At 65.9% G+C, this 26,416-nt stretch overlaps 15 protein-coding genes across 15 annotated transcripts; 8 read left to right on the top strand and 7 right to left on the bottom strand.

Annotated features, from left to right (window-relative positions):
- Positions 1-21: 21 nt before the first annotated feature.
- On the bottom strand, positions 22-1,952 carry RGD1 (Rho GTPase-activating protein; the record flags this gene model as incomplete). Its single annotated transcript, XM_060267661.1, has 3 exons — positions 22-1,683; positions 1,706-1,894; positions 1,917-1,952. The coding sequence occupies 3 exons, from the start codon at positions 1,950-1,952 to the stop codon at positions 22-24; spliced, it is 1,887 nt and encodes a 628-aa protein (XP_060123644.1).
- Positions 1,953-2,067: 115 nt separating this feature from the next.
- Positions 2,068-5,899, bottom strand: MJAP1_003735 (non-specific serine/threonine protein kinase; the record flags this gene model as incomplete). Its single annotated transcript, XM_060267660.1, has 8 exons — positions 2,068-2,489; positions 2,512-4,349; positions 4,452-4,477; positions 4,607-5,454; positions 5,477-5,585; positions 5,608-5,727; positions 5,755-5,843; positions 5,866-5,899. 8 exons carry the CDS (start codon positions 5,897-5,899, stop codon positions 2,068-2,070), a joined length of 3,486 nt encoding a protein of 1,161 aa, XP_060123643.1.
- A 48-nt stretch (positions 5,900-5,947) lies between these two features.
- On the top strand, positions 5,948-7,844 carry TRP1 (tryptophan synthase; the record flags this gene model as incomplete). The annotated part of the gene is made up of 2 exons (XM_060267659.1): positions 5,948-7,794; positions 7,838-7,844. The coding sequence occupies 2 exons, from the start codon at positions 5,948-5,950 to the stop codon at positions 7,842-7,844; spliced, it is 1,854 nt and encodes a 617-aa protein (XP_060123642.1).
- A 197-nt stretch (positions 7,845-8,041) lies between these two features.
- On the bottom strand, positions 8,042-11,140 carry MJAP1_003733 (uncharacterized protein; the record flags this gene model as incomplete). Its single annotated transcript, XM_060267658.1, has 3 exons — positions 8,042-10,648; positions 10,678-10,846; positions 10,869-11,140. 3 exons carry the CDS (start codon positions 11,138-11,140, stop codon positions 8,042-8,044), a joined length of 3,048 nt encoding a protein of 1,015 aa, XP_060123641.1.
- A 65-nt stretch (positions 11,141-11,205) lies between these two features.
- On the top strand, positions 11,206-11,613 carry MJAP1_003732 (triacylglycerol lipase; the record flags this gene model as incomplete). The annotated part of the gene is made up of 3 exons (XM_060267657.1): positions 11,206-11,208; positions 11,231-11,312; positions 11,336-11,613. The coding sequence occupies 3 exons, from the start codon at positions 11,206-11,208 to the stop codon at positions 11,611-11,613; spliced, it is 363 nt and encodes a 120-aa protein (XP_060123640.1).
- Positions 11,614-11,639: 26 nt separating this feature from the next.
- On the bottom strand, positions 11,640-13,438 carry MJAP1_003731 (uncharacterized protein; the record flags this gene model as incomplete). The annotated part of the gene is made up of 3 exons (XM_060267656.1): positions 11,640-12,490; positions 12,514-13,303; positions 13,328-13,438. The coding sequence occupies 3 exons, from the start codon at positions 13,436-13,438 to the stop codon at positions 11,640-11,642; spliced, it is 1,752 nt and encodes a 583-aa protein (XP_060123639.1).
- Positions 13,439-13,478: 40 nt separating this feature from the next.
- Positions 13,479-16,390, top strand: PMS1 (ATP-binding mismatch repair protein; the record flags this gene model as incomplete). Its single annotated transcript, XM_060267655.1, has 3 exons — positions 13,479-13,611; positions 13,634-14,511; positions 14,534-16,390. The coding sequence occupies 3 exons, from the start codon at positions 13,479-13,481 to the stop codon at positions 16,388-16,390; spliced, it is 2,868 nt and encodes a 955-aa protein (XP_060123638.1).
- A 42-nt stretch (positions 16,391-16,432) lies between these two features.
- On the top strand, positions 16,433-17,914 carry MJAP1_003729 (uncharacterized protein; the record flags this gene model as incomplete). Its single annotated transcript, XM_060267654.1, has 3 exons — positions 16,433-17,427; positions 17,457-17,763; positions 17,810-17,914. The coding sequence occupies 3 exons, from the start codon at positions 16,433-16,435 to the stop codon at positions 17,912-17,914; spliced, it is 1,407 nt and encodes a 468-aa protein (XP_060123637.1).
- Positions 17,915-18,003: 89 nt separating this feature from the next.
- Positions 18,004-18,252, bottom strand: DYN2 (Dynein light chain; the record flags this gene model as incomplete). The annotated part of the gene is made up of 1 exon (XM_060267653.1): positions 18,004-18,252. One exon carries the CDS (start codon positions 18,250-18,252, stop codon positions 18,004-18,006), a length of 249 nt encoding a protein of 82 aa, XP_060123636.1.
- Positions 18,253-18,649: 397 nt separating this feature from the next.
- MJAP1_003727 (uncharacterized protein) lies at positions 18,650-20,000 on the top strand (the record flags this gene model as incomplete). Its single annotated transcript, XM_060267652.1, has 2 exons — positions 18,650-19,941; positions 19,988-20,000. The coding sequence occupies 2 exons, from the start codon at positions 18,650-18,652 to the stop codon at positions 19,998-20,000; spliced, it is 1,305 nt and encodes a 434-aa protein (XP_060123635.1).
- A 34-nt stretch (positions 20,001-20,034) lies between these two features.
- hob1 (BAR adaptor protein Hob1) lies at positions 20,035-21,278 on the bottom strand (the record flags this gene model as incomplete). Its single annotated transcript, XM_060267651.1, has 3 exons — positions 20,035-20,056; positions 20,079-21,078; positions 21,101-21,278. 3 exons carry the CDS (start codon positions 21,276-21,278, stop codon positions 20,035-20,037), a joined length of 1,200 nt encoding a protein of 399 aa, XP_060123634.1.
- Positions 21,279-21,334: 56 nt separating this feature from the next.
- Positions 21,335-22,666, top strand: MJAP1_003725 (uncharacterized protein; the record flags this gene model as incomplete). The annotated part of the gene is made up of 1 exon (XM_060267650.1): positions 21,335-22,666. The coding sequence occupies one exon, from the start codon at positions 21,335-21,337 to the stop codon at positions 22,664-22,666; it is 1,332 nt and encodes a 443-aa protein (XP_060123633.1).
- Positions 22,667-23,301: 635 nt separating this feature from the next.
- On the top strand, positions 23,302-24,546 carry MJAP1_003724 (uncharacterized protein; the record flags this gene model as incomplete). Its single annotated transcript, XM_060267649.1, has 1 exon — positions 23,302-24,546. One exon carries the CDS (start codon positions 23,302-23,304, stop codon positions 24,544-24,546), a length of 1,245 nt encoding a protein of 414 aa, XP_060123632.1.
- Position 24,547: 1 nt separating this feature from the next.
- Positions 24,548-25,327, bottom strand: MJAP1_003723 (uncharacterized protein; the record flags this gene model as incomplete). The annotated part of the gene is made up of 3 exons (XM_060267648.1): positions 24,548-24,951; positions 24,989-25,084; positions 25,108-25,327. The coding sequence occupies 3 exons, from the start codon at positions 25,325-25,327 to the stop codon at positions 24,548-24,550; spliced, it is 720 nt and encodes a 239-aa protein (XP_060123631.1).
- A 95-nt stretch (positions 25,328-25,422) lies between these two features.
- On the top strand, positions 25,423-26,358 carry MJAP1_003722 (uncharacterized protein; the record flags this gene model as incomplete). Its single annotated transcript, XM_060267647.1, has 1 exon — positions 25,423-26,358. One exon carries the CDS (start codon positions 25,423-25,425, stop codon positions 26,356-26,358), a length of 936 nt encoding a protein of 311 aa, XP_060123630.1.
- Between the last annotated feature and the right edge of the window lie 58 nt (positions 26,359-26,416).

Here is a 26,416-nt window from a genome sequence, read left to right as displayed (position 1 = left end):
TGTGTACGCTACATTTTTTTTTTATTTATCCTCCTCGCTGTCGACGAAGATGTCGCGGTACTTGAGCAGGATCGTCTCGACCACCAGGCATTGGTGGCTCATATCCTGTAGATGCACAGGCCCGCCTGCGGCGGCGTCCAACGCGACCACGTCGTGGGGCGGGCTGAGGAGCGTGGGGCCAAAGACAATCGCGAGATTGTGCGCGCTCATTTGATTGACCGACTCTTGCGAGCGGACGCGATCGAGATGCGCCATCAGGAAGCGGAGAGTGGCATAGTTGGCGTCCGGTAGCTCATTGACCTGCTCGTGCAGGCGGATCTGACGCAAGTAGTCGTTCTCCACCTTGGCGGCCTCAATGAACGCCGGGTATAATGCATGGGTGAGCAAAGGCTCTGGCAGTTCGCGGAACCAAAGCTTGAGGCAGCCTGCGACGATATTAATGTCGCTCAGCGCCTCGTCGCTCATCAGATCGACCGACGACCAGTCAGCATCAAACTTTGCCTTGAGCTTTTGCACGCGCGACGTGGTGCCCGACAGTCGATAAATGCCCATGTTTTGAATGCCGACGCGCTCGATCGCATCTGCGCAGATCTCGAGGATGGGCGGCACCTCGACATTGTCGCGGATAAGCTGCGTGGTGAGGTCCACGCCAAAGATCGCGTGCGCCGACCCGCCCGACATGGCGCCTTCGTCGCCGCCCGCGCCCGGCCCAGTAAGGGTGGTTTGGTACATGAGGTTCGTGAGCGTCTGCTCGTCGTAAGGATTGAAGCGGCGCGGCCCCTTGAAGTCCTTGCCGTGCGCGAGCTCGTAGCTCTGCAAAAAGTCCTTAAAGTCGGCGCCATTGTCGATCGCCGAGGCCGAGTCGCGCAGGCCATTGGTAGTCGACTTTTCGTTCAGCGGGTTGACCGCCATACCGTCGCTCAGCACGATGCTCTCGTACAAGAAGGCGAAGCGCATCAGCTGGAACTGCAGCCCTGTGTCCAGCTCGTTGAGCGTATCACGGAGCGAGCGCAGAATGTGCGGCAGGTGCTGGCTAAAGTACTCCTGGCGGACGACCTGTGCCTGCTGCGCCTCGGTGCGCAGCATTTCGTGTGCCGTGTTCTTCTTCGTACGGAACTCGTCCTCGTGGCGCAAAATCTGCTGGGGGTTCTTGTTCTTAAAGAGGCCGCCCTTGGTAAAGGACATGCCGAGCGTCCGCTTGCTCGCCGCTGCGCCGATCGACATGTCGGCGGCGCGCTGCGTGTCGCCCTGCTTCACAAGGAACACACGTTCCAGGTCCTCGGCCGCAATGTCGAAGCGCATGCGGGCGCGCTCGACACTCGACTCCGCGTCGAGCAGGCTCTTTTCGAGGCGGTGGCCCATTTCGCGGTGCTGCCTCCGCTGGCGCTCAGAGTCGCGCACGAGTATCGCGAGGTCGTCGCTGATCGCGGTGAGCTTCGTCGCGAAGCGGAAGTGGTTCTCGCTGAGCGACTCTTGGGCGTGCAGCATGCTCTTCCAGTTCGAGCTGTAGGAGCCCGCGCGAGCCTCGTGCGAAGAGTACTCGGATGCGTATGTCTTGCTCATCTTGCTGAGGCCGTGTGCATATTCCTCCTCGAGTGCGGCGCGTTTCTTGATAAACGCGGACGCCTCGCGCGCCGATTCGAGGCTCTGGCGCAGGCGCTCGTCCATCAGGGGCAGGCCGCACTGGGTCAGTGGTGCAACATACATCCATAGCGCAGAGCGAGCGCATTGTAGCATCGTCAATCACAGACGACTTGACAATCTCGGGCGTCGGCCCGTCGTTCCCGCCCGAGGCGGGCAAGAGCGTGCGGTCGCCGGCTTCCGCCGTGCCACCCGCATAGGTGTTTGTGGACGTCGAAGCGCGCAGCGGAGCGAACGACGCGTCGCCGATGTTCTGCATTAGCCACTCGACCTACATTCGCCGTTGTCGACAGATAGGACGTATCTCCCATGCTATACCGTCCTCTCGAGCTCCAGCACGCGCCTGCGCAGTGTTGGTGGACCGGTCCGATCGGACGTGCCCCGCCCAGCTGCATATGCCACGTGGCCACGGCGTTGTGGGGAGAACTACGGGCGCTGCGCGCGGTGGTCGTGCGCGGCGCGGATATGGGGAATGAGCGAGCGCAGCGGCTCGGGCGAGCGCAGGAATGGGTGCTCTGCCAGTGTGGCCGCGTCAGGCCGGCGGTCCGCGTCGACTTCGAGACAGACCGAGAGGAAGTCTTTGATCGTTGGGGAGAGCTTTTCGGGGTTCTGGAGCTTGGGCGTGCCGTTGGTCGCGATCAGGTAGAGCGCGCGCAGGGGATTCTCGTTGAGGTACGGCGGTTCGCCCTCGATCATCTCGATACACAGAATGCCCAGGCTCCAGATATCCACGCGGGGACCGTACTCCTTGCGCGTGACCACTTCGGGGGCCATCCAGTAGGGCGTGCCGACCATCGTGACGCGCTTCGCGTGCGCTTGGCCGATCTGTGCACAGAACCCAAAGTCGGCTGCGTTAGTAGAGAGACGTACTCAGTTTAATATTCCCGTTCATACTCATCAGCACATTGTCGCTCTTGATGTCGCGGTGGATCACGCCGTGGGTGTGCAGGTGATGCAGGCCGGTCAGGCACTCTTTCGCCACTGCGGCAATCTGCCCTTCGGACAAGATCGAGTGCAGGACGACATCGGTAAGAGGGCCGCCTTCCATGTACTCCATCACGACCCACAGCTCGCCTTGGTTCAGGAAGGCGTTGAGGAAGTTCACAATATTAGGGTGCCGCGACTGCTTCATCACTTCGATCTCATTGACAATCAGGTCCTTCTTGGGCTGCTGGGAAAGCACCATCTGCTTGATAGCCACCAGCTGCTCCGAACCGATACTCTTCGCAGTAAACACACCGCCCGACGCGCCTTGGCCGATCTTGACTAGGTCCTTGAACATCTTGGTGGGGTTGCCAGGCATGCACACGGCCTGCAGACGCGTCATAACTTGCGCGTCGCTCACCTTGTTCCGCTTCGTCTGGCGCCGGGGGACCGCATGCCCGGCCCCGAGCGGGGGGCGCATCTCGGGCTCGGCAGGGCGCGCCGCCGCCGCCGCCGCCGCCGCCTCAGCACGCTGCGACTGGTTCCGCACGAGCTGCGTCGCAGACGCGGCGGGCGCGGCGTCGGGCGGGCGCTCTGCCGCAGGGTTGTAGGTATGGGTAACGTCTTCCACGAGCGGCTGCGTCGCACTCGACTTGCTCGACTGCAGCAGCTCCGGAGGGCGGAAACTCGGCGATACACGCCCAGGCGCCGGCACCGCAGGGCCGAGAGGCACAGGAGGAGGCGCGGGCGCTACAGGCGCAGGGTGGGCGTACTGAGCCGTCGCGTCCCACACCTCTTGCTCGTGCGGCTGCGAGGACGAAGAGTCGTCGCCGACGTTTGCGCCAAACTTGGTCCACACGTCGTCGTTCTCGCCGCCGATCGGCGCATCCTGCGCATTGTCCTGGTAGAATGCCACGATATCCATCACCGCCTGGGGGTGCTGCTCGAGCTCCTGGCGCGAAATGCCCGACTGCTGCAGGAGCTGCTGCCACTCGCGTGGCAGGCCGGTAAACTCGCCCGTGTGCGCATTGAAGCCGACGTGCGTCAGGTGCACCGGGTCGTACGGCGTCGAGATCTCGGGGCGCTTCTCGTTCGGCGCAAAGACGTCGCTCATGGAATGCACCAGGCCGCCAATCATGCTCTTCAGCGACGAGCGGCTCCCATCGCGCGTCCGATGCCGCGACGGGGAGTCGGTACCGGTGCCAGGGCCGCTCTTGGGCGACGCCGGTATCTCGCCCGCCGAACGCACCGAGCTCGCGAGCGACATGTTCGAGAGGGACGTCGGCAGCCGCTCGCCCCGCTCCTGGGGCTTGGGCTTGGGCGGCGTCGCGGGCGGAATGCCTTCGGACGGCGACGGGCTATCGTCGTACGACAGTGTCGCCCCTCGCAACGGGTGATGGTACTGTTGTGACATGGCGTACGCGTCGATACTCTGCGAGCGGCCGTGCTGCGGCGCCATCGCAGCGTACCGCGCATCTGGCGGTGCCTGCGCGTGCAGTGGGCGCTCGACCGGGAGCGAGGCGCTCGATGCCATTGCGGCCTCCTGGCGCGCAAGCTGGTAGCGCAGCACCTCTTGCTGCGTCGGCGGCGCCGAATCGTGACGCGACACTGGCTGGGCCGGCCATCCCGCAAACTGCGCCGAAGGCGGTGCAGGCGGCACGATGCGCTGTGGGATAAACTGTCCTTCGTCAGGGACATTCACCAGGCCAGGGTGCACCGCGAGCCCGGCACCGGTGGCGTACTGACCGAGGTCGGCCCCCGGCACGTACAGGAACGACGATTGGCTACTCGAAGCTGGGACGCCCTCCGCACCAGGCGTGGGGTACCCAGCATGCTGGTCCTGTATGTATTGACTGGAATATTGGTCAGGGAACTGGCGCGCGTACGCGCTTCCCGAGTACTGGGCCATATGCTACGCGCACAGATGGCTCGGGCGTAAGTCAAAACAGAGCACCGCCGACTGTTTGTCCCCAACACATGTGGAGGTGTTTTCCCGGGCTAGAATATCGGGCGGAACTGCCGGGTTAGCGAGGGAACGCACCCGTTTCCGACCATGGCTTGGCACTTGGGTCGCGGGGAGTGTGTCCTGCGTCGGGGGGATCTCGACCGCATCGAGCGTCGGCGAAGAAGGGGTGCCTAGGAACAGCGCCGAGGGGTGCTCGTCGCGACTCCCCCCCCGATCCAAGGGCGTCGGCTCCACAATCGGCAGCTGCGAGAGGGGAATGCCGCCGCGTGCCTGCGACGGCGTAGGCTCGGGCTTTACGCCGCGCACCGGCAAGAGGTCCTCGTCGTCGCTGCTCGGCCGCGCCGCTTCGGGCACGACAGACTGCGACGCACGGCTCGTTTCGCGCGAGTCGGGCGCGAGTTCGTGCGCGAGGGGCGGCGAGGCGGCGCGCTCTTTCGGCGCGTGCGGTACAGGGTCGGGGTCACCGGTCGTAGCGAGGATAAACTCGGCACATAGCTCCTCTTGCACCTGCAGCCGCACAAACATCGGCTCGCCGCCGTACCCAAACGCCAGCGCGAGGTCCGTGCCGAGCTGCTCGGCGACGTGGATCGCCGCGCGGAACTCCCACAGAGAAAACTGGACGTGCGTCTCGTCCGGGACGTGGTACTCGACCATCTCGCCGAGCGGCAAGCGCACTTCGCTCTGGATCGAGTGGCGGAGCGACTCACGGGTATCCAGCGGCCCATCGAGGCGACTGCGCAGGACGCACGCGTCCGGCGCGCAGTACAAACTGCACTCGCCCGTCTTTCCGCTACTCAGAAAGTGCTCGGTCCACTCGCGCGCGGTCGTCGGGCGCACGCTCAGCGCAAACGGCGGGTGGGGATCAATGGACGGAAAGAGACCCGGTCGGTCTTCGTACGTAAGTTTGTGCCGTTTCCGTATACCTGTGTTAGACGCACTACGTACCCTGCTCGCAGTCGATCTCGACCTCGATGCGGCTCGGCACGGCGGACGCGTCGAGGGTAAACGTGCACCGCTGGATCTGACCCCGCATGCGCAGCATCGCAAGCAACGTCTGGGTGAGCCAGGCCACGCACCTTGATGTGCACCTGGCACTCGCAGTCCTCCCCACTCAGTGCGATGCGCTCAAAGAACGTCGCGTAAAACACAAAGAGGCCGTACGCGGAGCTCGACGCGTTCACCGACGAAAGTTGGAGCTTGATGAGCCCAAAAAAAAAACGTACTCGGAGGCGCCCGTCGTCGGGGTCTCTCACGCAGCTCACCCAGCAGTGGTCTCCGAAGCGATACAAACATGCTAGCGCGTGCACCAACGCTGCGTCAGCCCAGCAGCGTACGCTTCACCTGCTCCCCCCGCGCCGCCCACTCCATGGTGGAGGTATGGAGGTGTGTACTTCGCCGAGTCAGCTTCGACCCACCATGGCGCATCTTCTCAACGAGACGTTTGCGCGGAAGAGCGAGCAGAACCAAGCAGTGTTCGTGACATTTGTTACGGCCGGATTCCCCAAAAAGGAAGACACGCCGGATATTTTACTTGCGCTCGAGCAGGGTGGCGCAGACGTGATCGAAGTCGGCGTGCCTTTTAGCGACCCCCAGGCGGACGGCCCTGCGATCCAGGACAGCAACAAGATTGCGTTGCAAAATGGCGTTGGCTACGCCCAGTGCCTCGAGTACGTAAAAGAGGCGCGTGCCAAGGGCCTCAAGGTGCCCGTCGTGTTCATGGGCTACTACAACCCCCTGCTGGCCTACGGCGAGGAGCGTGCGGTGCACGACGCGCGCGAGGCCGGTGCGAATGGCTTCATCATGGTCGACCTGCCGCCGGAGGAGGGCGAGTCGTTCCTCGAGGCGTGCCGCAAGGAGGACATGGCCTTTGTGCCGCTCATTGCACCGACGACCGACATGAAGCGTGTTCGCTACCTCTCGACGCTCGCCAACTCGTTCATGTACGTCGTTTCCAAGCTCGGCACGACCGGTGCGGCGTCTAGTGTCTCGTCGTCGCTGAGCGACATGATGTCGCAGATCCGCGAGGCGACCGACAAGCCGCTCGCCGTCGGCTTTGGTGTCTCGACGCGCGACCACTTTATCGAGGTCGGCGAGCTGGCCGACGGTGTTGTGATCGGCAGCAAGCTCGTGGAGAAGCTCAAGAATGCGCCGCCGACGACCGCCGGCCGCGTCGACGCGGCCCGCGCGTTCTGCGAGGAGATTACCGGTGTGCGCGAAGGCGGCATCGAGCGCCGCAAGCGCCTCAAGACGCGCAAAGAAGACACGACGCCCGCCGACCCCGATGCGCCGCCCAAGGTGCCGGACGACCGCCAGCCTCGCTTTGGCAAGTTTGGCGGCCAGTACATCCCCGAGGCGCTCTTCCGGTGCCACCTCGAGCTGGAGAAGGCGTACGAGCAGGCAAAGAACGACCCTGCGTTCTGGGAAGAGTTCCGCAGCTACTACGAGTACATCGGCCGCCCCAGCAAGCTGTACTATGCCGACCGCCTGACGGCGCACGCGGGCGGCGCCAAGATCTGGCTCAAGCGCGAGGACCTGAACCACACCGGCAGCCACAAGATCAACAATGCGATCGGCCAGGCGATCCTCGCGAAACGCCTCGGCAAGACGCGCATCATCGCCGAGACCGGTGCGGGCCAGCACGGTGTCGCGACGGCCACCGCCTGTGCCAAGTTTGGCCTGGAGTGTGTGGTTTACATGGGCGCCGAGGACGTGCGCCGCCAGGCGCTCAACGCCTTCCGCATCCGCATGCTCGGCGCCAAGGTCGTGCCGGTGGAGAGCGGGAGCAAGACGCTCAAGGACGCGATCAACGAGGCGAACCGCGACTGGGTGACCAACATTCACAACACGCACTACCTCGTCGGCTCGGCGATCGGTCCCCACCCCTTCCCGTCGCTGGTGCGTGATCTGCAGTCGGTCATCGGCCACGAAGCCAAGGACCAGCTCCACGAAAAGACTGGCAAGCTCCCCGACGCAGTCGTTGCGTGCGTCGGCGGCGGCAGCAATGCGATCGGTATCTTCCATCCGTTTGTGGACGACAAGTCGGTGCGCCTCGTCGGTGTCGAGGCCGGCGGTCACGGTGTCGATACGGACAACCACTCCGCGACATTGTCCAAGGGCCGCCCCGGTGTGCTGCACGGCGTGCGCACCTACCTGTTGCAGGACAGCGACGGGCAGATCACCGAGACGCACTCGATCAGTGCCGGCCTCGACTACCCCGGTGTGGGCCCCGAGCACGCGTTCCTCAAGGACAGCAAGCGTGCAGAGTACGTCGTCGCGACCGACGAGCAGGCGCTGCTCGGCTTCAAGCTCCTGACCGAGCTCGAAGGCATCATCCCCGCGCTCGAGTCGTCGCACGCCATCTACCAGGCGATCCAGCTCGCCAAGACCATGGACAAGGACGCCAACATTATCGTGTCGCTCAGTGGCCGTGGCGACAAGGACGTCGAGCAGATCGCCCGCGGTATCACGGAAGAGGGCTGGGGCAAGAGCATCGGCTGGAACCTACAGTAACTATTTCGCAGGTGCCTGCTCGAGCATCTCGAGGAGTGCAGCGTGCCGCGCCGGGCCGCCGGCTTTGTAGATGAGATAGTCGCGCAGAGGCTCGCGGATCGTCGGCTGCTTTTCCAGCACAAGCTGCTGGAGCTGCTCGCGCGGCAGCTGCAGCAGTGCGCCAAAGGACGTCGGCGCGGTGAGGCTCGCACAGAGCGCAAAGCCGTCCCACAGGCGCGGCTCCGTCCAGATCTTCTTGGTGACGAGGCGCGAGAGGAGGCTCGTGCTCACGTAGCTCGCGAGCGAACGGAAGGACTTGATGGCCACGATCGCAGTGCGCATAAAGAGCACAGGGAGCTTGTCCTCGTCGACGAGGCGGTTGAGCACGGCGGTGAGCACCTCGCTGCGGAACACGTCCTTCATCGCAAAGCACAGCTGCGTCGCGACGAGCGCGGCCTTGACGCCGATGTCGTGCTCGCGCACATGCAGCATCACCATCAGCTCCACCGGCGAGAGGCTCGCTGTGGCCGGCGGCGGCGGCGCGACGAGCGTGCGGAACAGGCTGCTGATCTCGGCCTTGTGCTCGTCGCTCGGCTCGCGCAGCAGGCCGACGATACGGGGCAGGACGCGCAGCGCGTCCTCTTTTTCGAGTTGGGGGAGGAGGGGAAGCAGGAGCTCGATCGGCAGATCGCGCTCCTCGCACAGGTACTGCACGAGCGCCGCGAGCGAGCGCGTGTGCCCTTTTTCCATTAGGATACGGATCACGGCGTGCACAAGAGGGTCGGCACCCCGCGGCGCGTCGTGCAGCACGTCCAGCAGCGCCGTGTTGTTCGGCCCGACGGCGCGCGCGACGGGCGTGACGTGCTTGTTCATCGCCGCCTGCACGGCCGGCGTGACGTTGGGGTATATCTCGACCACCTCGGTAAAGATGGTGGGCTGCTTGACACTCAGTACGAGCGCAAGCTCCATCAGGCGCAGCACGTCCTGGTCGGTCGACTCGTCGGTCGGCGCGCCGCTCTCGGGGCCGGTCCCGTCGACCGTCGGCGCGGATTCGCGGTCGACCGTCGGTGCGGCCTCTGCGCCGTTTTCCGTGTCGGGCTCGGCGGCCTCGTCGAGCTGCTGCATGCCGGCCTGCTTGAGCAGCTGCAGCGAGTTTTTCGCAAAGTCGAGCACGCGCTCGGTCAGCGGGCCTTTTTGCAGGACCCAGGTGCGGGCGGTGACGATCGCCTTGCCGCGCACCAGGCGCTCGTGGTGCCGCGTGAGCTGCAGGACCTTGTCGCAGACCGCAACACGCAGCGGCGGGCGCGCTGCACTAATGTCGCGCAGGAGCGCAAAGCCCTCGTTGAGCGTCGCCTTGTCGAGGCACAGGGCGTAGAGGCGGTCGAGCACCGCGTCCGGCAGCTCCGGCAGCTCCTCGAGGAAGGGGTGCAGCGCCGCCTCGTCGGCGTGCGCACGCACCTGCGCCTCGAGCACCTTGTCGAGCCATTCGCTATAGTATTCGCCGTCCAGGCCCGCCTTGCGGCGCGCCCGGTCGCACGTCCACTCCTCGGCGAGCCACTGCTGGGCAATCGGGCGGCGCTGGCTAAAGTCGCGCGAGATAAAGTCGAGCAGGAGCGTGCGCACCTTGTGCGCCTGCTCGGCGAGCGCGGGCGACGCGGCGAGCGGCGTGCCTTGGTGCGTCGACGTGTCGAGACCCCGCGTGGCGAGGCGCGTGATGAGCATGATCCACAGCGTCGCGTGCCCTTCCGAGATGCGCGCCGTGCCGCTCTTGGCAAGCTGCGAGCCGTGTTCGCAGATGCGCGAGACCGAGTCGACGATCAAAGCATGCGCTTCGCGCTGTTCGAGCGGCGCCGGGGCGGGGAGCTCAAAGTGCTCGAGGCTCTGCAGCGGCGCGGTGGCCTCCTCCTCTTCCTTTGGCGCCTCCTGCGTGGGTGCGATGCGAGCGAGGTCGTCGTCGCCGACGTCCATCTTGAGCGGGTCGACCGGCTCGCGCTGTGCGTCGCTCTCGACAAACGCCTGGATCGCGGCCTTGAGGCGCGCTTCCGGCACGCTCTGCAGCCCCACGATGATCGCGTCGACCACGCGGTCGACCGGCAGGCGCGCGATATCCGCGATCGACGGGCCCTGCGGCTCGCTGCGCCGCGGGTCCGACGGCGTGCCCGAGCGTGCGCGTTTCGAGACGGTGCCGTCGTCGCGGAGCTCGCGCTTCCGTGCGTCGCGGTTCGCACCGAATGCGCGCAAAGCAGCGTCCATGCGCCGGCGCTGTGCCTCGAGCGCCTGCGACAGCTGCGACGCGTGCGGCTCTGTGGACCCGTGATGCAAGAAATGGACCATAGCAAGCCGAACCGTATTTTCTACACTGCGCACGTTCACATGTGCGGACGAAGCGAGGGCGGCGGGTGTCCAGCTCACGTACGCCTCGATCACGACCTTGCCGAGCGCCGGCCGCGCGCGTGCGAGGCGCGTCAGGACATTCACCACGGCCATCACGACGTTGGGCACGGCCGCAGTAAAGAGGAGGGTGATGAGTTTCGTAAAGAGCTGATTCGCCTCGCCCTCAAGGTCCTGCGCGCGCAGCGCCGGGTGGCCCGGCGGCACCATTCCCAGGCTCACTTCGCGGTTTTGGAGCTGGGTGAGAAAAAAATAAAGCGACATACTCTTGGGTCCGCATTCGCGCGCGTCTGGACGAGGATGATGCGCTGCACAGCCTTGACCGCACCGATACGTGCGCCCTGCTTCCCGCTATCGATCAGCGCCTCGATGCGCTGCTTGATGGAGGCGACGAGCTGCCAGAGCTGCTGGGCGCCCTTGCTCTTGTCGCTGCATCTGGGTAAGACGTTCGACGTACACATGCGCAAAGACCTTGGGGTAGATGCTTGCAAAGCACTCTGCGCCGAGCTTGGCGTACCGCCCGCTCGGCTCGGCGAGCAGGAGCATGATCGCTGCCGGCGCGTGCACCGCGAGAGAATCGCGCGCTTCCGCCGAAACGATGCGCTTGCTAAACACGAGCTCGACTACTTCTGCCAGTTTATCCACGCCATCCGGCGCCTGTAGGTCCACATGGTACAAGCCTCCAGTCGCCTGCGCCAGTGCCGTACACAACGCCTGGATCGGGTCCATGGCGCCGAGAAGGAGGCGACCAGTATGCTGACTAAACACGGTCCCGGCGCCTCCCTACCGACGACATGGTACGTGGAGAGGCTGACGCAGGTTGCGCAAAAGTCCCAGGGTATTCAGACGCTGCTCGAGGCCGAGAAGGAGGCCTCGAAGATCGTTGAGAAGGCGCGCGCGTGTACGTGCTTATCGCTGACCCAGACCGCACGCAGAAGCTGAAGGACGCACAGAGCGAGGCGGAGAAGGATATCGCCGCGCTCAAGAAGGAGAAGGAGGAGGGCATCGCGAGCTTCCAGAAGCAGTTTGAGGGCTCGCAGTCCCAGGAGCAGGGCGTGCTCGACCAGGACAAGAAGCAGAAGCTCGCCGAGATCAAGGAGGCGTTCTCCTCCAAGAACGACGAGCTCATCCAGAAGCTGCTCGACCGCGTGGCGAGCGTGGAGCCCAAGCCCCACCGCAACCTGCACAAGATCGAGGCGTAGGACATAGCGTCATGACATGAGTGTATCTACAAACTCGCACCGTAATCGGCGATCCACACCGCGCCGCGCACACTCGCAAGGCACACGAGACCGTGCGCCTCGTCGAGGACCGACTCGGTGAGCATGTCGATCCGGCTCGAGGGGCTGGGGGCTGTGGAGTTCGTGCTCGCCGTCGAGGAGAAGGAGTCGACGCGGTGCGTACGCCGCCGCTCGCTGCGCTCCTCGACGCGGGGTGCCGTGAACGAGGGGGAGCGCGACAGGCGTGCCTCGCCGCTCTCGGTCGGCACCTGGGTATCGGGGGTGGGGCGCAGGGGGCGCAGCCGGCTCGCCTCGGGGCGCGTCGCGGTATAGCTCCGCATCGCGCACACGGGGGGGAGGCCGCCGAGACTCGACGCGAGGATCGCACGGTGGCCCGACGCGCCGAGCGACGCGCCAATCAGGCGCTCGCCGGGGACAGGAATGCGCGCATGGACGCGCGGCATGCTATAAGGAAAGGCGGCGCCGGGGCTGGGATCCATCACAAAGTGCGTGAGCCCCGCCTGGTCCACGACCAGCACCGAGAGGGGAGGGCGCGGCGCGTCGTCGCCCCAGTCGGCGACGCGCGCGAGGTTGCCGCACTGCGACGGCTGTGGCGCGCTGATCGCGACGCTGAGCAGCGCACGCTGCGCAAGCGTCTGCGAGACGAGCGGCACGGCGGGCGTGGGCGCCGGCACGTCTCTTGCGTACACCTCGAGCAGGCCGACGCGCGTCACGGCGAGCACATGCTTCGGAAAGAGCTGCAGTGCGGCAATGCTGCCTCGCTCGGTGCGCTCCAGCACGGTGCGCTCGCCGCTGCGCGTGTCGAGGACGTGGATGCTTCCGAGGTAGGTGCCGACGGCTGGGTCAGTAAGTGCAACGTACCGACAGCATCGCCGAGCAGCGATACGCACTGCGTCCCGCTCCACTGCGGTGGGTCGAGCGAGGCGCGTAGGTCCATCACATGCGGCATCGTGCGAAGGTGCAGGTCGTACAAGAGGCAGCCGGCGGCCGAGTAGTAGGAGCCCACGGCGATCATCAGTGCACGGCGGTCGGGGTGCAGCTGTGCGTCGAGCGAGGTAATGTCGCCCTGCGTGTCGACCTCGGCGAGGAGAAAGGCGCGTGCATTGCGCTTGATCTCGTTCGTGGGATCGTCGGAAAGCGAGCCGTCGGTCGACGTACGCCGGCGCTCGTCCTCGTCACAGGTGCTCGTATCGTCGATCGCCTCTTCGTGGTCGACGTGGAAGTCGTGCGTCACATCCAGGCGGCCGCCTTGCCGCAGCGCTTTGTTCACGTCCCACACCCGCACAAAGCCGTCCACGGAGCCAGTCACGAGCCAGTACTCGGTCTGGACGCGCCCGGTGCGCGCGGATATGCGCGTGTCGCCCACCACGAGCTTGAGCGAGGTGATGCGGTTGACGTGCGCGCGGAACCGGATGACGCGCGTCGGCATCGCGCCGTCACTGTCCCAGCGGCGCTGCAGGCGCTCGGCGTGCACCACGACGCGCTCGAGCGAGTGCGCAAGCGACGCAGTGACCTGTGACGTGCTCGCCAGCAGACTGCGGGGGTGCACATGGCCCGGCATCGCAGGCAGCGGCGCCTCTTTTTCGCGGCGGGCACACAGCTGTCGCCACAGCGAAAGCGACGTGCCGGCATAGTACATCGTGCGCATCGCCTAAACATCAGTAATAATACATACACTGCGCACGCGCACAATATCTTCGGCATCGAGCAGGCGGAATATCCGCTCCCACACCTCGACAGGCACCCGCACCACACTCCGCTTTTCGGAGGCGCCCAGCGAGCGCATCATGGGTGACGCTGAGTCAGCAAAGTGACACGACGCGTCGATGGCGACACGCATCGCGCCGCTCGCGCGCGCGGACGTGCAGCAGATTACCAGCGCGCAGGTCGTTCCGGATCTGCGTGCAGCGGTCAAGGAGCTCGTAGAAAACGCGCTGGACGCAGGTGCGACGAGTATCGGTAGGTTTCGGCGCTCACACAGAGGTGCGATTCAAAGAGCACGGCCTCGAGTCGATCGAGGTGCTCGACAACGGCAGCGGAATTGCCAAGGAGAACTATGCGACGCTTGCACTGAAACACCACACGTCGAAACTGTCGTCGTTCGACGACCTGCAGACGGTCACGACGCTCGGCTTCCGTGGCGAGGCTCTTTCGTCGTTGTGCGCCGTCGCGCACGTCCAGGTGCTGACCGCGACGCAGAGCGAGGTGCCCATGGGGACCGTGCTCGAGTTTGATGGCCACGGCGCACTGGTCAGCAGTGACAAAAAGGTCGCGCGCCAGCGGGGGACGACCGTGACCGTGACCGAGCTCCTGAAGCAGTACCCGGTGCGCCGCAAAGAGCTCGAGAAGCACGTCAAGCGCGAGTACAACAAGGCACACGCGATGCTCCAGGCGTATGCGCTGATTACGCCGGGCGTGCGCTGGGCATCGTCAGTCTCGTTTGCCTCGGGAAAGCGCACCACACAGCTCGCCCTGCGCTCGGCAAGCGGCGAGCGTTACCTCCAAGCCAACATGACCGCGCTCTTTGGCGCCAAGACCACGAGCCAGCTCCTTCCAATGGACCTTGCTATTTCGCTAGAGGGCGTGCCGATGCGGCTCGTGGGGCTCGTGTCCAAGCCGGCGATTGGGTCGGGGCGCAGCAGCGGCGATCGGCAGTACTTTTACCTGAACCGCCGGCCGTGGGACGCAAGCAAGCTCGCGCAGGTGTTTAATCAGGTGTACAAGACGTACAATATCGGGCAGTACCCGTGCGTCGTGGCCAACTTGGAGGTCGCAACCGACCAGTACGACGTGAATGTGAGCCCGGATAAGCGCACGATCCTCGTGCACCAGGAGGCGCCGCTCCTCGAGGCGATTCGGGTAGGTGGATTGGCTTACGCAGGATGAGCTCGATGCATTTTTCGCGCCGACACGCGGTGTGCTCCAGGTGCATGGGCCGGGTGTGGGCGATACGAGAGCCGAGGTGCTGGTGGGGGAGAAGAAGGACGGCAGAGGAGCGAGTGAGGAGGCGAGCGAGGTAAAGCCGGACGAGCAGGAAGCCGACGAGCAGGAAGCCGACGAGCAAGAGCTTTCCGCGCCTGTAGAGGAGCCTCCTGCGCCTGCAGAGACAGATGCGGCTTCCGAACACGAGACACGAGCCACGCCAAGCCAGCGCACCAACGTCATGCGCAGTACGCCCCCGCCGTCCACCGCCGAAAAGCGCACGGCGACGCCCGACCAGCGCACAGCCAAGGTGGCCAAGGCGGGGCTGAGCATATCGACGCGCGATGCCTCATGGTCGCCGTTGCGTCAACCTAGTAAAGATACCCCGCAAGGCACAGATATGCGAGCCCAATTCCGGCGTGCCGTCGAAAAGTTTGCCATGGTCAATGCCGATTTGCCGCAAGAGAGCTCGAGCGAAGAGGACGAGCTCGAGTCGGACGTCCCTTCGAGTCAGTCGCGCCGCCGTGCGCCTGTTTCACAGGACTTGGAGTACGCCGAGAGCGAGGCGGACGAACGTGAAGCTATGGACGAAGATATCGACGGTACCGAGGCCAGCACAGCTGGAAAAGAGGTCAGAGAGGCCCAGGAAGCAGACGAAACTGTCGAGGGCCAAGACACGCTCGACGAGGCTGCTGTCGATGCCCCGGCCCTGGGCGAGGACGAGGCTAGCAATGCCCCCGACGCGCTAGACCAAGACGAAGCTGCCAATGCCCACGATACACTTGACGACGAACACGAGGCTGCAGTGCAAGCCGCCGAAGCACAAAACGAGGTCGATACGCTCGACGACCCTCGCTTGCCAGATTTGGCCACGGACACACTGCCTGCACGCCCCTCTCGCGATACCCCCAACGACCCGCTGTTTTTGGGCGACGCAGAGGATACTCTCGACGTCCCTGCCGCGCCATCGCCCATACCAGCGCCGGCGTCCCCGCGCCCCCCACCCGCGCCCTCGTCGACGCTGTGCATCGACATGGACGTGCTCAAAGCACACCTCTCCGACCATTCGTCGTCGTCGTCCACGCCCCCCGCCCCCTCGTCCTTGCTGGACGGCGCCGGATTTGACGAGCGCGATATCCACCGTGCGTCGCATGCGCTTGAGCGTGTGATCCAAAAGACCGACTTTGGCGACATGCACATTGTCGGCCAATTCAATCTCGGCTTTATCATCGCCCGCCGTCGCCTGCCTGGCCCCGGCAACACCGCGATGGACGATCTGTTTATTATTGACCAGCACGCCGCCGACGAAAAGTTCAACTACGAGCGTCTGCAGCGCGATACGCGTATCCACAGCCAGCGCCTGCTCGCCCCCCAGCCCCTGGAACTCGCGCCGAGCGACGAGCTGGTCGCTGCCGAGCACGCCGACTGGCTCAAGGTCAACGGTTTCGAGATCAGCGTCGACGAAGCCAAAGCGCCTGGCAAGCGCGTGCACCTCCTCTCCAAGCCCGTGTCCAAAGACACGGTGTTTGACGTGCACGACTTTGAAGAGCTCCTATTCCAGCTGCGCGAGGCCCCGAGCCACGCGCGTATCCGCTGCAGCAAGGTGCGGGATATGCTCGCGAGCCGCGCGTGCCGCAAGAGCATCATGGTCGGCTCTGCGCTCGACATGCGCCAGATGCGCGCGGTCGTTAAGCACATGGGCGAGATCGAACAGCCGTGGAACTGCCCGCATGGCCGCCCGACGATGCGCCACCTCGCGAGCCTCGCGCCAAGCGCGCCCTCCGCGCACCCCGTCCGCTGGGCACGCTTGCCATAGCCAGGTACATGTGGAGGCATCGACCGGGAGCTCTGGTCCACGATGGGCAGCGGCGACATACCGGTCGTCGACGCACGGAACCCCCCAGCGAGCGCGCCGCTCCCTGGGCAAGGGCCGATACCTCCTCACAGAAGCGAGGCGCGTGCTTGGGAGGCGGCTCTGCAGGCCAGCGACGCGCTCGATGCGGTGCACGACGCCTTGTTTGTTGTGGAGGAGATGCGGCAGGAGCATGCGGCGCTGTGGGACGCGCCCCGCGCGCGCGAGGCGGGCCGCAGCAATACAAGCACGCTGCTCCTCTCGCTGGACGAGGCGGTGGGGCGTCTGGTCGCCGCGCAAGGGCTCTGTACCGGGCGTATGGACCAGGCGCGCGCGCTCGATCTTGACGCGGACCTTGCGGCGCAGTGGGCGGCGGTCCATGCGCATGTCGGTGCGGCGCTTGCCGAGCTGCGGACTGACTGCCTGCTGATTGTGCTGCACGACGTGTGTGCGCAGGCACACCGTCTTATGGATAGCCTAGAAAGTGCCTTGGCCCAGAACACGGGATCCGACGAGGCAGGCCGCGTGTTTGAGACGCGGCGTGCGCACTATGTGCCTGCGTGCCGCCGCGTGCTCACTGTGCTGACGACGACCGCGCCTGCGTGCACCGCGCCGCGTCCCCACGTCCAGCCGCACGTCGACGCGGTGCATGCGCGGTGGGCGGCCTTGGAGCCCCGCCTCGACGCGCCGCCGCCCGATTTGGCGCACGCGATGCAGACGCTCTCGCTCACGACGCCGCGGCGCCCCCGCGAGAAGCGGCGTGCGCGCGACTCGGACGTCGAGCGCCGCTGGTCGGCCGGGACGCCGAGCAAGCTGCCGCGGACGCCGACGCACGTCCCGCCCGTCCCGCCGCTGCCCCACGGCGTGCGCACCGAGCCGCGCATGGGCCGCAGCGTGAGTGCGGCGGTGCCGCCACGCGCCCCGCGCGCCGCGGACGCGGTGCCCGAGCGCCCCCGGCCCGGCTCGGTGCTCGAGACACGCTCGCCGAGCACGCCCGGCATGTACTACCGCCCCCCCACGCGCCGCCGAGCGGCAAGCTGCGGCGGCGCGAGTCGATGCTCCCCCGGCTTACGACGCCGAGCGACGACCGCCCGCCGACGCCCGGCAGCCGCCTCCCCCGCACGCCCGGCGGGCTGCGGCATCGCGCGTCGAGCGCGCACTTGCGCGGAAGCGACTCGCCGAGCGTCGGCCGCGCGACGCGGCGCTACCAGCCCAGTCCGTACGACGCGCTGGATATCGGCGTCGCGCGTATCTGCAACGCGCGGCAGCTCGCGGTCGAGCACGTCGACGGCGGCCCCGACGACGAGTACCACCGCTATACCCTCTTGTCGAAAACCGTCGCTTGCCGATTACTACATACAGTATGTCGCCCCACTGACCCAGCACCGTCCGGACGATGCCCAGCAGGTCGACCCCCGCAAGATCCACGTTCGTGTCGGCGGAGGCTGGCGCGAGCTCGCGCAGTGGATCGACGCGCATGCGCTCTAAGCGCGCCATACCAGAAACGCGATCGGCCCGAGGTCTGTGTGAGTCGCGCGCGCGGCGTACAAAAGTAGATAAAGTGCTTGGATTCTGTATTAGCCATGCGACGTACCGTGCGTCACGTAGCTGCCAAAGCTGCGGCCGACAATGACGTGCCAGGTCGGCCCGTACTGGTCGTCGACCGTGCGCTTGACAAACGCAGCCATGTCCTTTTCGAGTGCAAACTTGACGATCGCGTCCGCGGCGATCTCGACGACCGCCTGCTGCATGTCTGCGTCCATATCGACATTCTTCACCACCGCCTTGGGCACGTCCCCCGCGTGGGTCCCTTGCGGCGCGGCCATCGCGACGGTCACGTGGGAAGGAGGGTTGTGGGCGGCGGCGCGCAGGCCGTTCTTTTTCAAGGACCCCATTCTGCCCGACCGGCTGGAAGCAATTCCCTCACGCCGAATCGATTCCTGGTAGGGTCCTAGATCAACCTCTGTTTACAGATGCGTTGAGCTCGTAGGCTGCGGCCGTGTGCGTCGCGTGCTGGTGCTGTAACAGGCCTGGCGTATGCGTGGCGTACGCGAATGCCGTAGGCAGGGCAGGACGCTACAGTTGTATAGTGAGCTAGTTTGTTGAGCAATGTGTTGTACTGTGCTATAGGGTATAGGCATGTGGGGTGCGAGTCCTTTTTGTCGCAGGTCGTTTCGGGGTCCGCGCCGCGGTCCTCGCCATCGCATTTTGCACTCCACTACGATGGCGGACGCGACGCCGCCGCCGCCGCCGCGCGCCGAGCCGAAGCCCGACGCGGGGCCTGAAAAAGCCCAAGCGGGCAAGGATAAGAAAGCCGCGAAAGAACTCAAGCGCGAGCGCCGTGCGGCCGCGCGCGCGCAGCAGGACGGCGACAAGCCCCCGGCGCCCAGCGCCCCCCCTAAAGGCGCCGAGCGGAAAGCGGCGCCGCCCAAAGGCAAGCAGGGCGATGCGCCTGCCAAGGCCGCGAATGCGCCTGCGCCCGCCCAGGCGTCGCTCGACGAGGACCTGTCGAACGTCGGTGTGCTCGGCGATGCGTCGCTCTTTGGCAACGTGACGCTTCCGCGGAGTGCTCGGCTGAACGCCTCGAGCTGGAGCACGGCGAGTGCGCGATCTGCGATCCACCCTGCGGTGCTTTCGCTGTGCCACCAGCTCTCTACGTTTGCGGTGCGTGGCGCAAACAAGCGTGCGATTGCCGTGCTCCGTGCGCTGGGCGAGGTGATTGCCGACTACCGCACGCCGCGCGGCGCCGTGCTGAACCGCGATCTGCTGACGCGTGTCTCGCAGCAGGTCGGCCACATTGTCGAGTCGCGTCCGATGAATACCAGCACGGGCCACGCGGTGCGTTTCCTCAAGTACGAGATCAGTGTCGTGGACGCGAATCTGCGCGAGGACGAGGCGAAAGCGCACCTGCTCGAGCGCATCGATCACTTTATCCGCGACCGTATCATCTATGCGGCCAAGGTCATCCAGTCGCACGCCGCCGGCAAGATCCATGACGGGGACGTCGTGCTGACCTATGCGCACTCGAGCGTGATTGAAGGCACGCTCCTCCAGGCCCACCACCAAGGCACCAAGTTCGAGGTGGTGGTGATCGACTCGCGCCCCCTCTTTGAAGGGCGGCAGCTGGCCGAGCGCCTGCTCGAGGCCGGCATCCCCACGACGTACGGCGTGCTCTCGTCGCTCTCGACGCTCCTCCCCCGTGCCTCGCTCGTGCTGCTCGGCACCGCGTCGCTCCTGTCGAACGGCGCGCCGTACGCGCGCGCCGGCACGGCGATGGTCGCCATGATGGCGCACGGCTACCATATCCCCGTGATCATCTGCTGCGAGACGTACAAGTTCAGCGACCGCATCCAGCTCGACAGCTTTGTGGTGAACGAGGCGGGAAACTGCTCCGACCTCCTCTCCCACGAGGACAAGGAGTGCAAAACGCAGAGCAAGCTGCTCACGCCGAGCGAGTGCAGCGCGCAGTCAAGGCTCAAGGTCGTGCAGCTGATGTACGACGTGACGCCGCCGCGGTACATTTCCGCGATCGCCAGCGAGGTCGGCCTCAGCGGTACGGAGAGTGTCGGTGTGATTCTACGGGACTACAAGAGTGTGCTCTTTGGCATCTAGGCGTTGCGCACATAGTTGCTGCGTAAGTAGATCAACGTACCCTGGGAACACGCCTTGCATACCATTCAGCCGGCCGGTCCACCAGTCCTCGGTGGACGCGGTGCGCTCCACAACCTCGATCCGGTCGCCCGTCTTGAACGTGAGGTCGCCCGCGGCGGTCGCCGTGTAGTCGTACAGTGCCACGACGTAGTCGGCCGCCTTTTCCGCCGGCGCCGCGCCGCCGGGGTACGCGGGCGGGGGCGCAGGCGCAGGCGCCGCCCCCACCGCGGCCGGGGCGGGCTTGGACGAGGAGAGCGGCTCGGTGGGGTAGCCCGCGGCGCTCTTCATCGGGGGCAGCGAGCTGAGCGACTGGCCCGACTTGGCCATCTGCAGGATGCGCGCCGAAGGGGGCGTCGGCTTCTGGATCGAGAGCCCCTCGAGCTGCGTGACGACGTTTTGGAGGCTCAGCGCGTACTTGTGCTCGTGCGCAATGAGGTTGTTCTCCGAGAGATCAAACTTGCCTTGCGCGTACGTCTGCAGGCGCTCCATCGAGGTGTAAAAGATGTTGAGCTGCATGTAGTAGAACGAGTAAAAAAGCGGCGTAACGAGCCGCGTCGCCATGTCGAGGAACCGGGGCAGCTCGCTCTTGAGCAGGTTGTTGTGGTGCTCGTAGTCGGCGGCCGCCGCCTCGCAGTCGTGCTCGAGCTTGAACATCGCCTGGTCGTCCTTCGCGGAGCGGTTCTGCTTGTCCTTGAGCTTGGTGTACGAGTTGTTGTGCCGATCAAAGTCGATCAGCTTATGGTCGCGCTTCGTGATCGCCTTCGACACGCCTTTCATCATCACCTCGAGCTCCTGCGCAGGGGCAATGACGCGCGAGGCAATCAGCTCCATCTCGGGGCGCAGCGCCTCGCGCAGGTCGTCGACGTACGTCACGTAGCCGGTCAGGTTGACCAGCGTCTGCACCGCCTCGGGGTGGCGGCGCTCCAGGTCGTACTCAGTGCCGAAGGGGTGGAAGAGCGCACTGAACTCTTGCGCATACAACTGGCTCGACGAGAGCATTTCTGCGTTAGCAACACGACCTACTCTTGGCCGCCTCCAGATACGTCGTCGCCTCCTTGGTCAGCTGGTGCGCCAGGCGCTCCATCGCCTCAAACTTGCGCTTGAGATGGTCAAACTCCACGTCCGTCGACTTCGCCGCCAAGCCGACCTTGGACGTGACAATGTGCGGCGTCCGCTTCATCACCTTTGCAAACCCTTTCATGATGAGGGGTACAGTGAACGGGCCGACGACGTGCTGAGTCAATGCCACGTGCAGTGATGCTCTCGGCGATGCGCACGCGCCCTCGCTCGGTGGCGCGGGGGGCGCTGCGGCAGGCGACGCTCGTCGAGCAGCACCCGAGCGTCGCGCGCAAGAGGCATACAGACGCTGCCGAGGTGCAGTGCGCGCCGAAGAAAGCGCGCGCGCGCACGCCGCGTCGCCGCACGCCGCCGCCGCCACCCGAGTCGATCACGGAGCATGTCGCACGCAAGACGGCCCTGTCCGTGACCGACCTCGTGTCGCCGTCGTGGTGCGAGTACGCGTACCTGTACAATATCCTCGCGCAGTCGCACCTGCCGCTGTGGAAGCGGCCCCAGTCGATCACCACACCAGACGGCAACGTGCTCACGCCGAGCTGGGCGCAGCTCCAGGCACGCGAAGAGGTCCTCGCGCGGGGCACCGAGATCCACGACGCACTCGAGCGCGAGGTGCAGCCGGTCGAGCTCACATTCCGCTTCGAGACGCCGGCCGACGAGTGGGCGCTGTACGTGCTCCAGTTTGCCGCGAGTCTCTGCGCCGCACGCCGCGGCCGCGCACGCGAAGTGCCGGTGCTCGGCTTTGTGCACGGGCGCCTGGTGCGTGGCATTGTCGACGAGCTGCGCTTCGAGAAAGGCGGCGTGGTCGTGTCGGATACGAAAACCCGCCATAGCGCGCGGCTGCCGTCCGAGGCCGACCAGATGCAGGCGCGGCTCCAGTGCATGCTGTACAAGCGCCTGATCGACGGGCTGTACACGGGCATCACTGGCACCGAGATGCCGGGGCGCGATCCGCACGCCGAGCCAGTCGCATTTGCGGCTGTCGCCGAGACGCTGCGCATCGATCTCGACGCGCGGCTTTCGGACGCGTTCCTCCAGGACGTCGCCGAGATGATTGCGACGACAGCCACGCCGTGGCACGTCGCACAGGTCGACGGCCTATCGCTGCGCACCGCCGTCGACCTCGCGCGCGAGGCGCTCCTCCTCCTCCTCCAAGATACCCCCATGCCGATCGGCGAAAAGCTCGAGCTGGTCTATGTGTGCCGCGGCAACGCCAAGCCGCTCGGCGTCGAGGCGTTTGCGGATGCGCCCGACGTGCTGCAGACCTACCTCTACCACCTCTTTACGCTCCTGCGAGGCGTGCGCCGGCCAGAAGGCGTCGACGTGCAGAGCACGCGCCGCTGCGACAGCTGTGCGTGGCGCGAGGGATGCGAATGGCGCGCGGCGCAAGCAAGCGCGGCGCTCGAGCGCGTACGCCCGGCGGCGCTGCCTTTGCCGGTGGCGTTCGCCTCGAGCGACGACGAGGCGCTCTGGAGCGAGTTTTCGCTCGATCACCTCGTGGATCTACAGTGGTAGCTACCGTAGCCGCCGCACGGCGTCCTTTTTCTGTGGCTTTTTCCGCACGCTGTCCTGGCTCGATGCGACGGCCGCAAGCTTGCGCTGGCGCTCGCCGTGGCTCGGCGCGCCACGCTTCGCGCGGGGGGTATTCGCACTGGGCGGCTTGCGGAAGCCGCCTTCGGGCGACGATGGCGCCGAGGCGTACTCGTCGTCGCTCTCAAACTCGTCCTCGGACTCGGCGTGGCGCCGCGGCTTGCTCCACTGCCCAAACACCTGGCGCCGCGACGTGGGCTTGGTATCGGCAGACTCGTCGAGCGCCGACGAGAGCCAGGTGTCCCAGTGCGTCGACGGCGCAGCGGCAGGCCGGGGGCGCGCCACGCGCGCGTGCGATGGGACGACCCACTGCTCCTGCGCCGCCGGCTCGCTCGGCGCGGCGTCTTTTGTGGGTGTTGCGGCGGGTGTTCTGGGCCCCGGCGAGGACTCTGGCTCGCTCGCCGGGCGCACAGGGCCGCGCTGCATAAACTTGAGGCCCTGCACACGGCTCGAGAGCTGCTTTGACATGCCCGGGGCAATCCTCCACCGGATGGAGGGCGAAAAAAACAGCCAATCGCCACGGTGTGCCTGGGAGCGCGGCCGTGATGCAGCCGTGTGCGATGGCGCAGGGTGCAGACGCGGCACCGACGCCGGCCTTTTGCTCGCTGCGCTGGAGGGTATACTGGGGCGACCTTCCGAGCCATACGCCGAGCACATGGAGCGCCCAAGCGGCGGCGCAGCGACGTGCGTACCGCCATCTATGCGCGACGTTCCGCAAGCGTCTCGAGGCGCCTGTGCCGAATGAGCCGCTGGATCCTTTGCAGAGCGGCGCGAAAAACGTGTGGCAGGAGCAGCATGCTGCGCGGCAGAACCAGGAGCAGATCGAGCTCGACGTGCAGCGCCTCGAGATGGACGACGCGCCGCGCCGCGCCCTCGCGCAGCTCCTGTACGTGTGGGCGTGCGTGCACGCGGACCTCGGCTACCGCCAAGGGATGCACGAGCTTGCGGCATTTCTGTGGAAGGTGCGCGCGGACGACGCACAGCGCGCACAGCGCGACGCGCGCTCCGCCGGGACCTATCCGCCAGCCGTCGCCGAGGCGCGTGCGGGCAACCAGCTGCCCACGTCGCTGAGCCAAGACGACGTGCAGCTCCTGCTCGCCCCCGACGAGGTCGAGGCCGATACTTTTTTTCTCGTGAGCAGCCTGCTGCACCGCCTGCGCCCGTACTTTGGCGCAGAGCGCACCGGGACACCGGCGCTGCTCAAGGCGCTGCTGCACCGCGTCGACCCAGCGCTCGCGCAGCACCTCGCGACGCTGCAGCTCGACTGGCAGCCGATCCTCCTGCGCTGGCACCGCCTGCTCTACCTGCACGAGTTTTCCGCGGACGAGATTTTGCGGTTATGGGACGCGCTGCTGTACGCCGATCCTGCGCTGGAGCTGGTGCAGTACGTGTCGGTAGCCATGGTCCTGCGGCAGCGCGACGTGCTCTTATCTGCGGACTATGGCGTGGCAATGCAGGCGTTGATGCACTATGCCGAGGCGCACACCTCGTCCGCGCGCCTCGTCGACCAGGCCGAGGCGATGCACGCCGCACCGACGCCGGCGACCGGCGCGTCGATCGCGAGCGAAAACCGGACCGAGCCGCTGCCCGAGGCGAGCGTCGCAGCAAAAGCGCGCGACCGCCTGTACGAGCTGACCGAGAGCGGCGCGGCGCGCCTCGCGCACCTCGCCGCCTTTCAGCGGCGCGAGGCCAGCGCCCCTGCGTGGAGTCCACGCGCCGAGGACCGCCTGCGCAGCGAGCAGCGCGACAAAGATACCCAGCGCCGGCGTGCGATGCTTTCCCTAGACGACGATAAGGCTCCTTAGACTACGACTCGCCCTCGGTGGCCTCTTGCGGAGCTGCAGGAGGTGCCGGCTCGGCCGGCGCCTCGACGCCGTGTGCCTCGTTTATCTGCGCAATGGACGCCGTGGTCGTCGCGTCGGGCTCGGCGGGCGGCGCCGCCTCACGGCGTGCGGCAAGCTGCGCGGCGATCTCGGGCGAAGGCGGTGTGCGGATGTGGCCGATACCGAGGATCTTTCCCTGGCTCGGCGCCTGCTCCCACGCCTCTCCCCCCTCTTCGTCGTCCGGCCGTGATTCGGCCTGGAGCGCAGCGAGACGTTCCTTGTGTGCTTCTTGCATAGCCGCGATCTCTGCATCGATCGGCGCAAGCTGGTCTTCGAGCTGCTTCTTGCTGGTGTGTGCATACGGCGACGTAGGCGGCTGCATCGCATCTGCGTTAGTGGCGAGGGGACGGGGGGCGCGACGTACCCATGCGGTGCGGACCAAACACCTTTTCCAGTAGCTCGTGGTTCTGTGCATACCGCGCCGCAGCGAGGTCGCGCGGTGTGATTACGTCGAGCGTGTCTGTTGTGAGTCGGTCAACGTACCGACGAGCGAGTCGGCCACGTCCTCGTCCTGCTCGGTGCCAAACACGAGGTTGTAGTAGGGCCGCTTCACGATCGGCGTCTGCTGCCCCGGCATGCCCGATGCGCGCGGCATATTGGACCTCGCGGCACTGGCTGGGTCCCAGGCCGAGGGCTGGAGCGGATTCTTCCGCTTGCGCCCCCGCGTCGACGGCACATGCATCCCTGGCTCGGCCGTGCGCATCGCGGTAGAAGCGACGCGATGGAGTGGCACGTGGCGCCACGTGCTGATCGGCACGTTGCGCGACAACACCGTTCCTGATTGCCACCAGCCAAGCGATGGTCACGAACTGGTACGCGATCCTCGAGCTGGAGCCAACGGCCTCTGCGGCTGAAATCCGATCGGCGTACCGGAAGCAGGCGCTCCGGTCGCACCCCGACCGTGCGCCGACGGGGGAAAAAGAGCAGGCGACCGCCAAGTTCAAGATGGTCGCCGAGGCGTACGAGGTGCTCGGCGACGACCGCCGCCGCTGGGAATACGACCGGTTCGAGTACCCTCTGCTGGATGGTAGCATGCCTGCAGATGCCTTTGATATGAACCACTCGTCGACGTCGCCCAACGGCCACTCGTTCGTGTGGGAGAGCAGCTTCGACTCGGCGCGGCGTGCCCAGCAAGGGCGGTACGGCCCCGAGGGCTTCGCGCGTGGTGCTTTCGACCCCTTTGAGCTCTTCAACTCGATGTTTGCGCGCGACTTTCACGAGATGGAGGCGGCCGACGCGTCGGCGAGCTTCGACGACCCTTTTGCGCAGATGCGCGGCAGCGCAGCACGCAGCGCAAGTGATCCCTTCGCAGACTTCCACACCGGCGCGAGTCCGTTTGGCGCTGGTACGAGCCCCTTTTCGATGATGGGCGGCTTTCCGCCGATGCATACGAGCCATGCCGGCCGTGGCATGTCGACGTTTTCGAGTACGAGCAACTTTTCTACGTTGGGCGGCTCACAGGGCAACTTTGCCAGCGAGAGCCGCAAGACGACCATTGTCAATGGCCAGCGCGAGACGGTCATCACCAAGCGCGACGCACAAGGCAACGAGACCGTGCGCCGCATCACGCCGCAGGGCGAGACGGTGCACGTCAACGGCCAACTTCAGTCCACAATCGAGGCGCCAAAGCACCCCAGCGTGGACATGATCGCAAACGAGGAGACCGCTTCCAACTCCTCCCAGCGCTCGGACCCCACGTCAACCACGCGCCGGAAAAAGTGGAAGCTGTTCTGAGCCGCGTGGAATACGCGTGGCGCTTACGTAGTCTACCTATATACCAGCCGGGCTGCGA

Source organism: Malassezia japonica, chromosome 7 (genome assembly GCF_029542785.1).
Source record: "Malassezia japonica chromosome 7, complete sequence".
In the NCBI taxonomy this organism is placed as follows: Eukaryota; Fungi; Basidiomycota; class Malasseziomycetes; order Malasseziales; family Malasseziaceae; genus Malassezia; species Malassezia japonica.
Note: the sequence above shows the minus strand (reverse complement) of the source record. Positions and strands in the feature narration are given on the sequence as shown.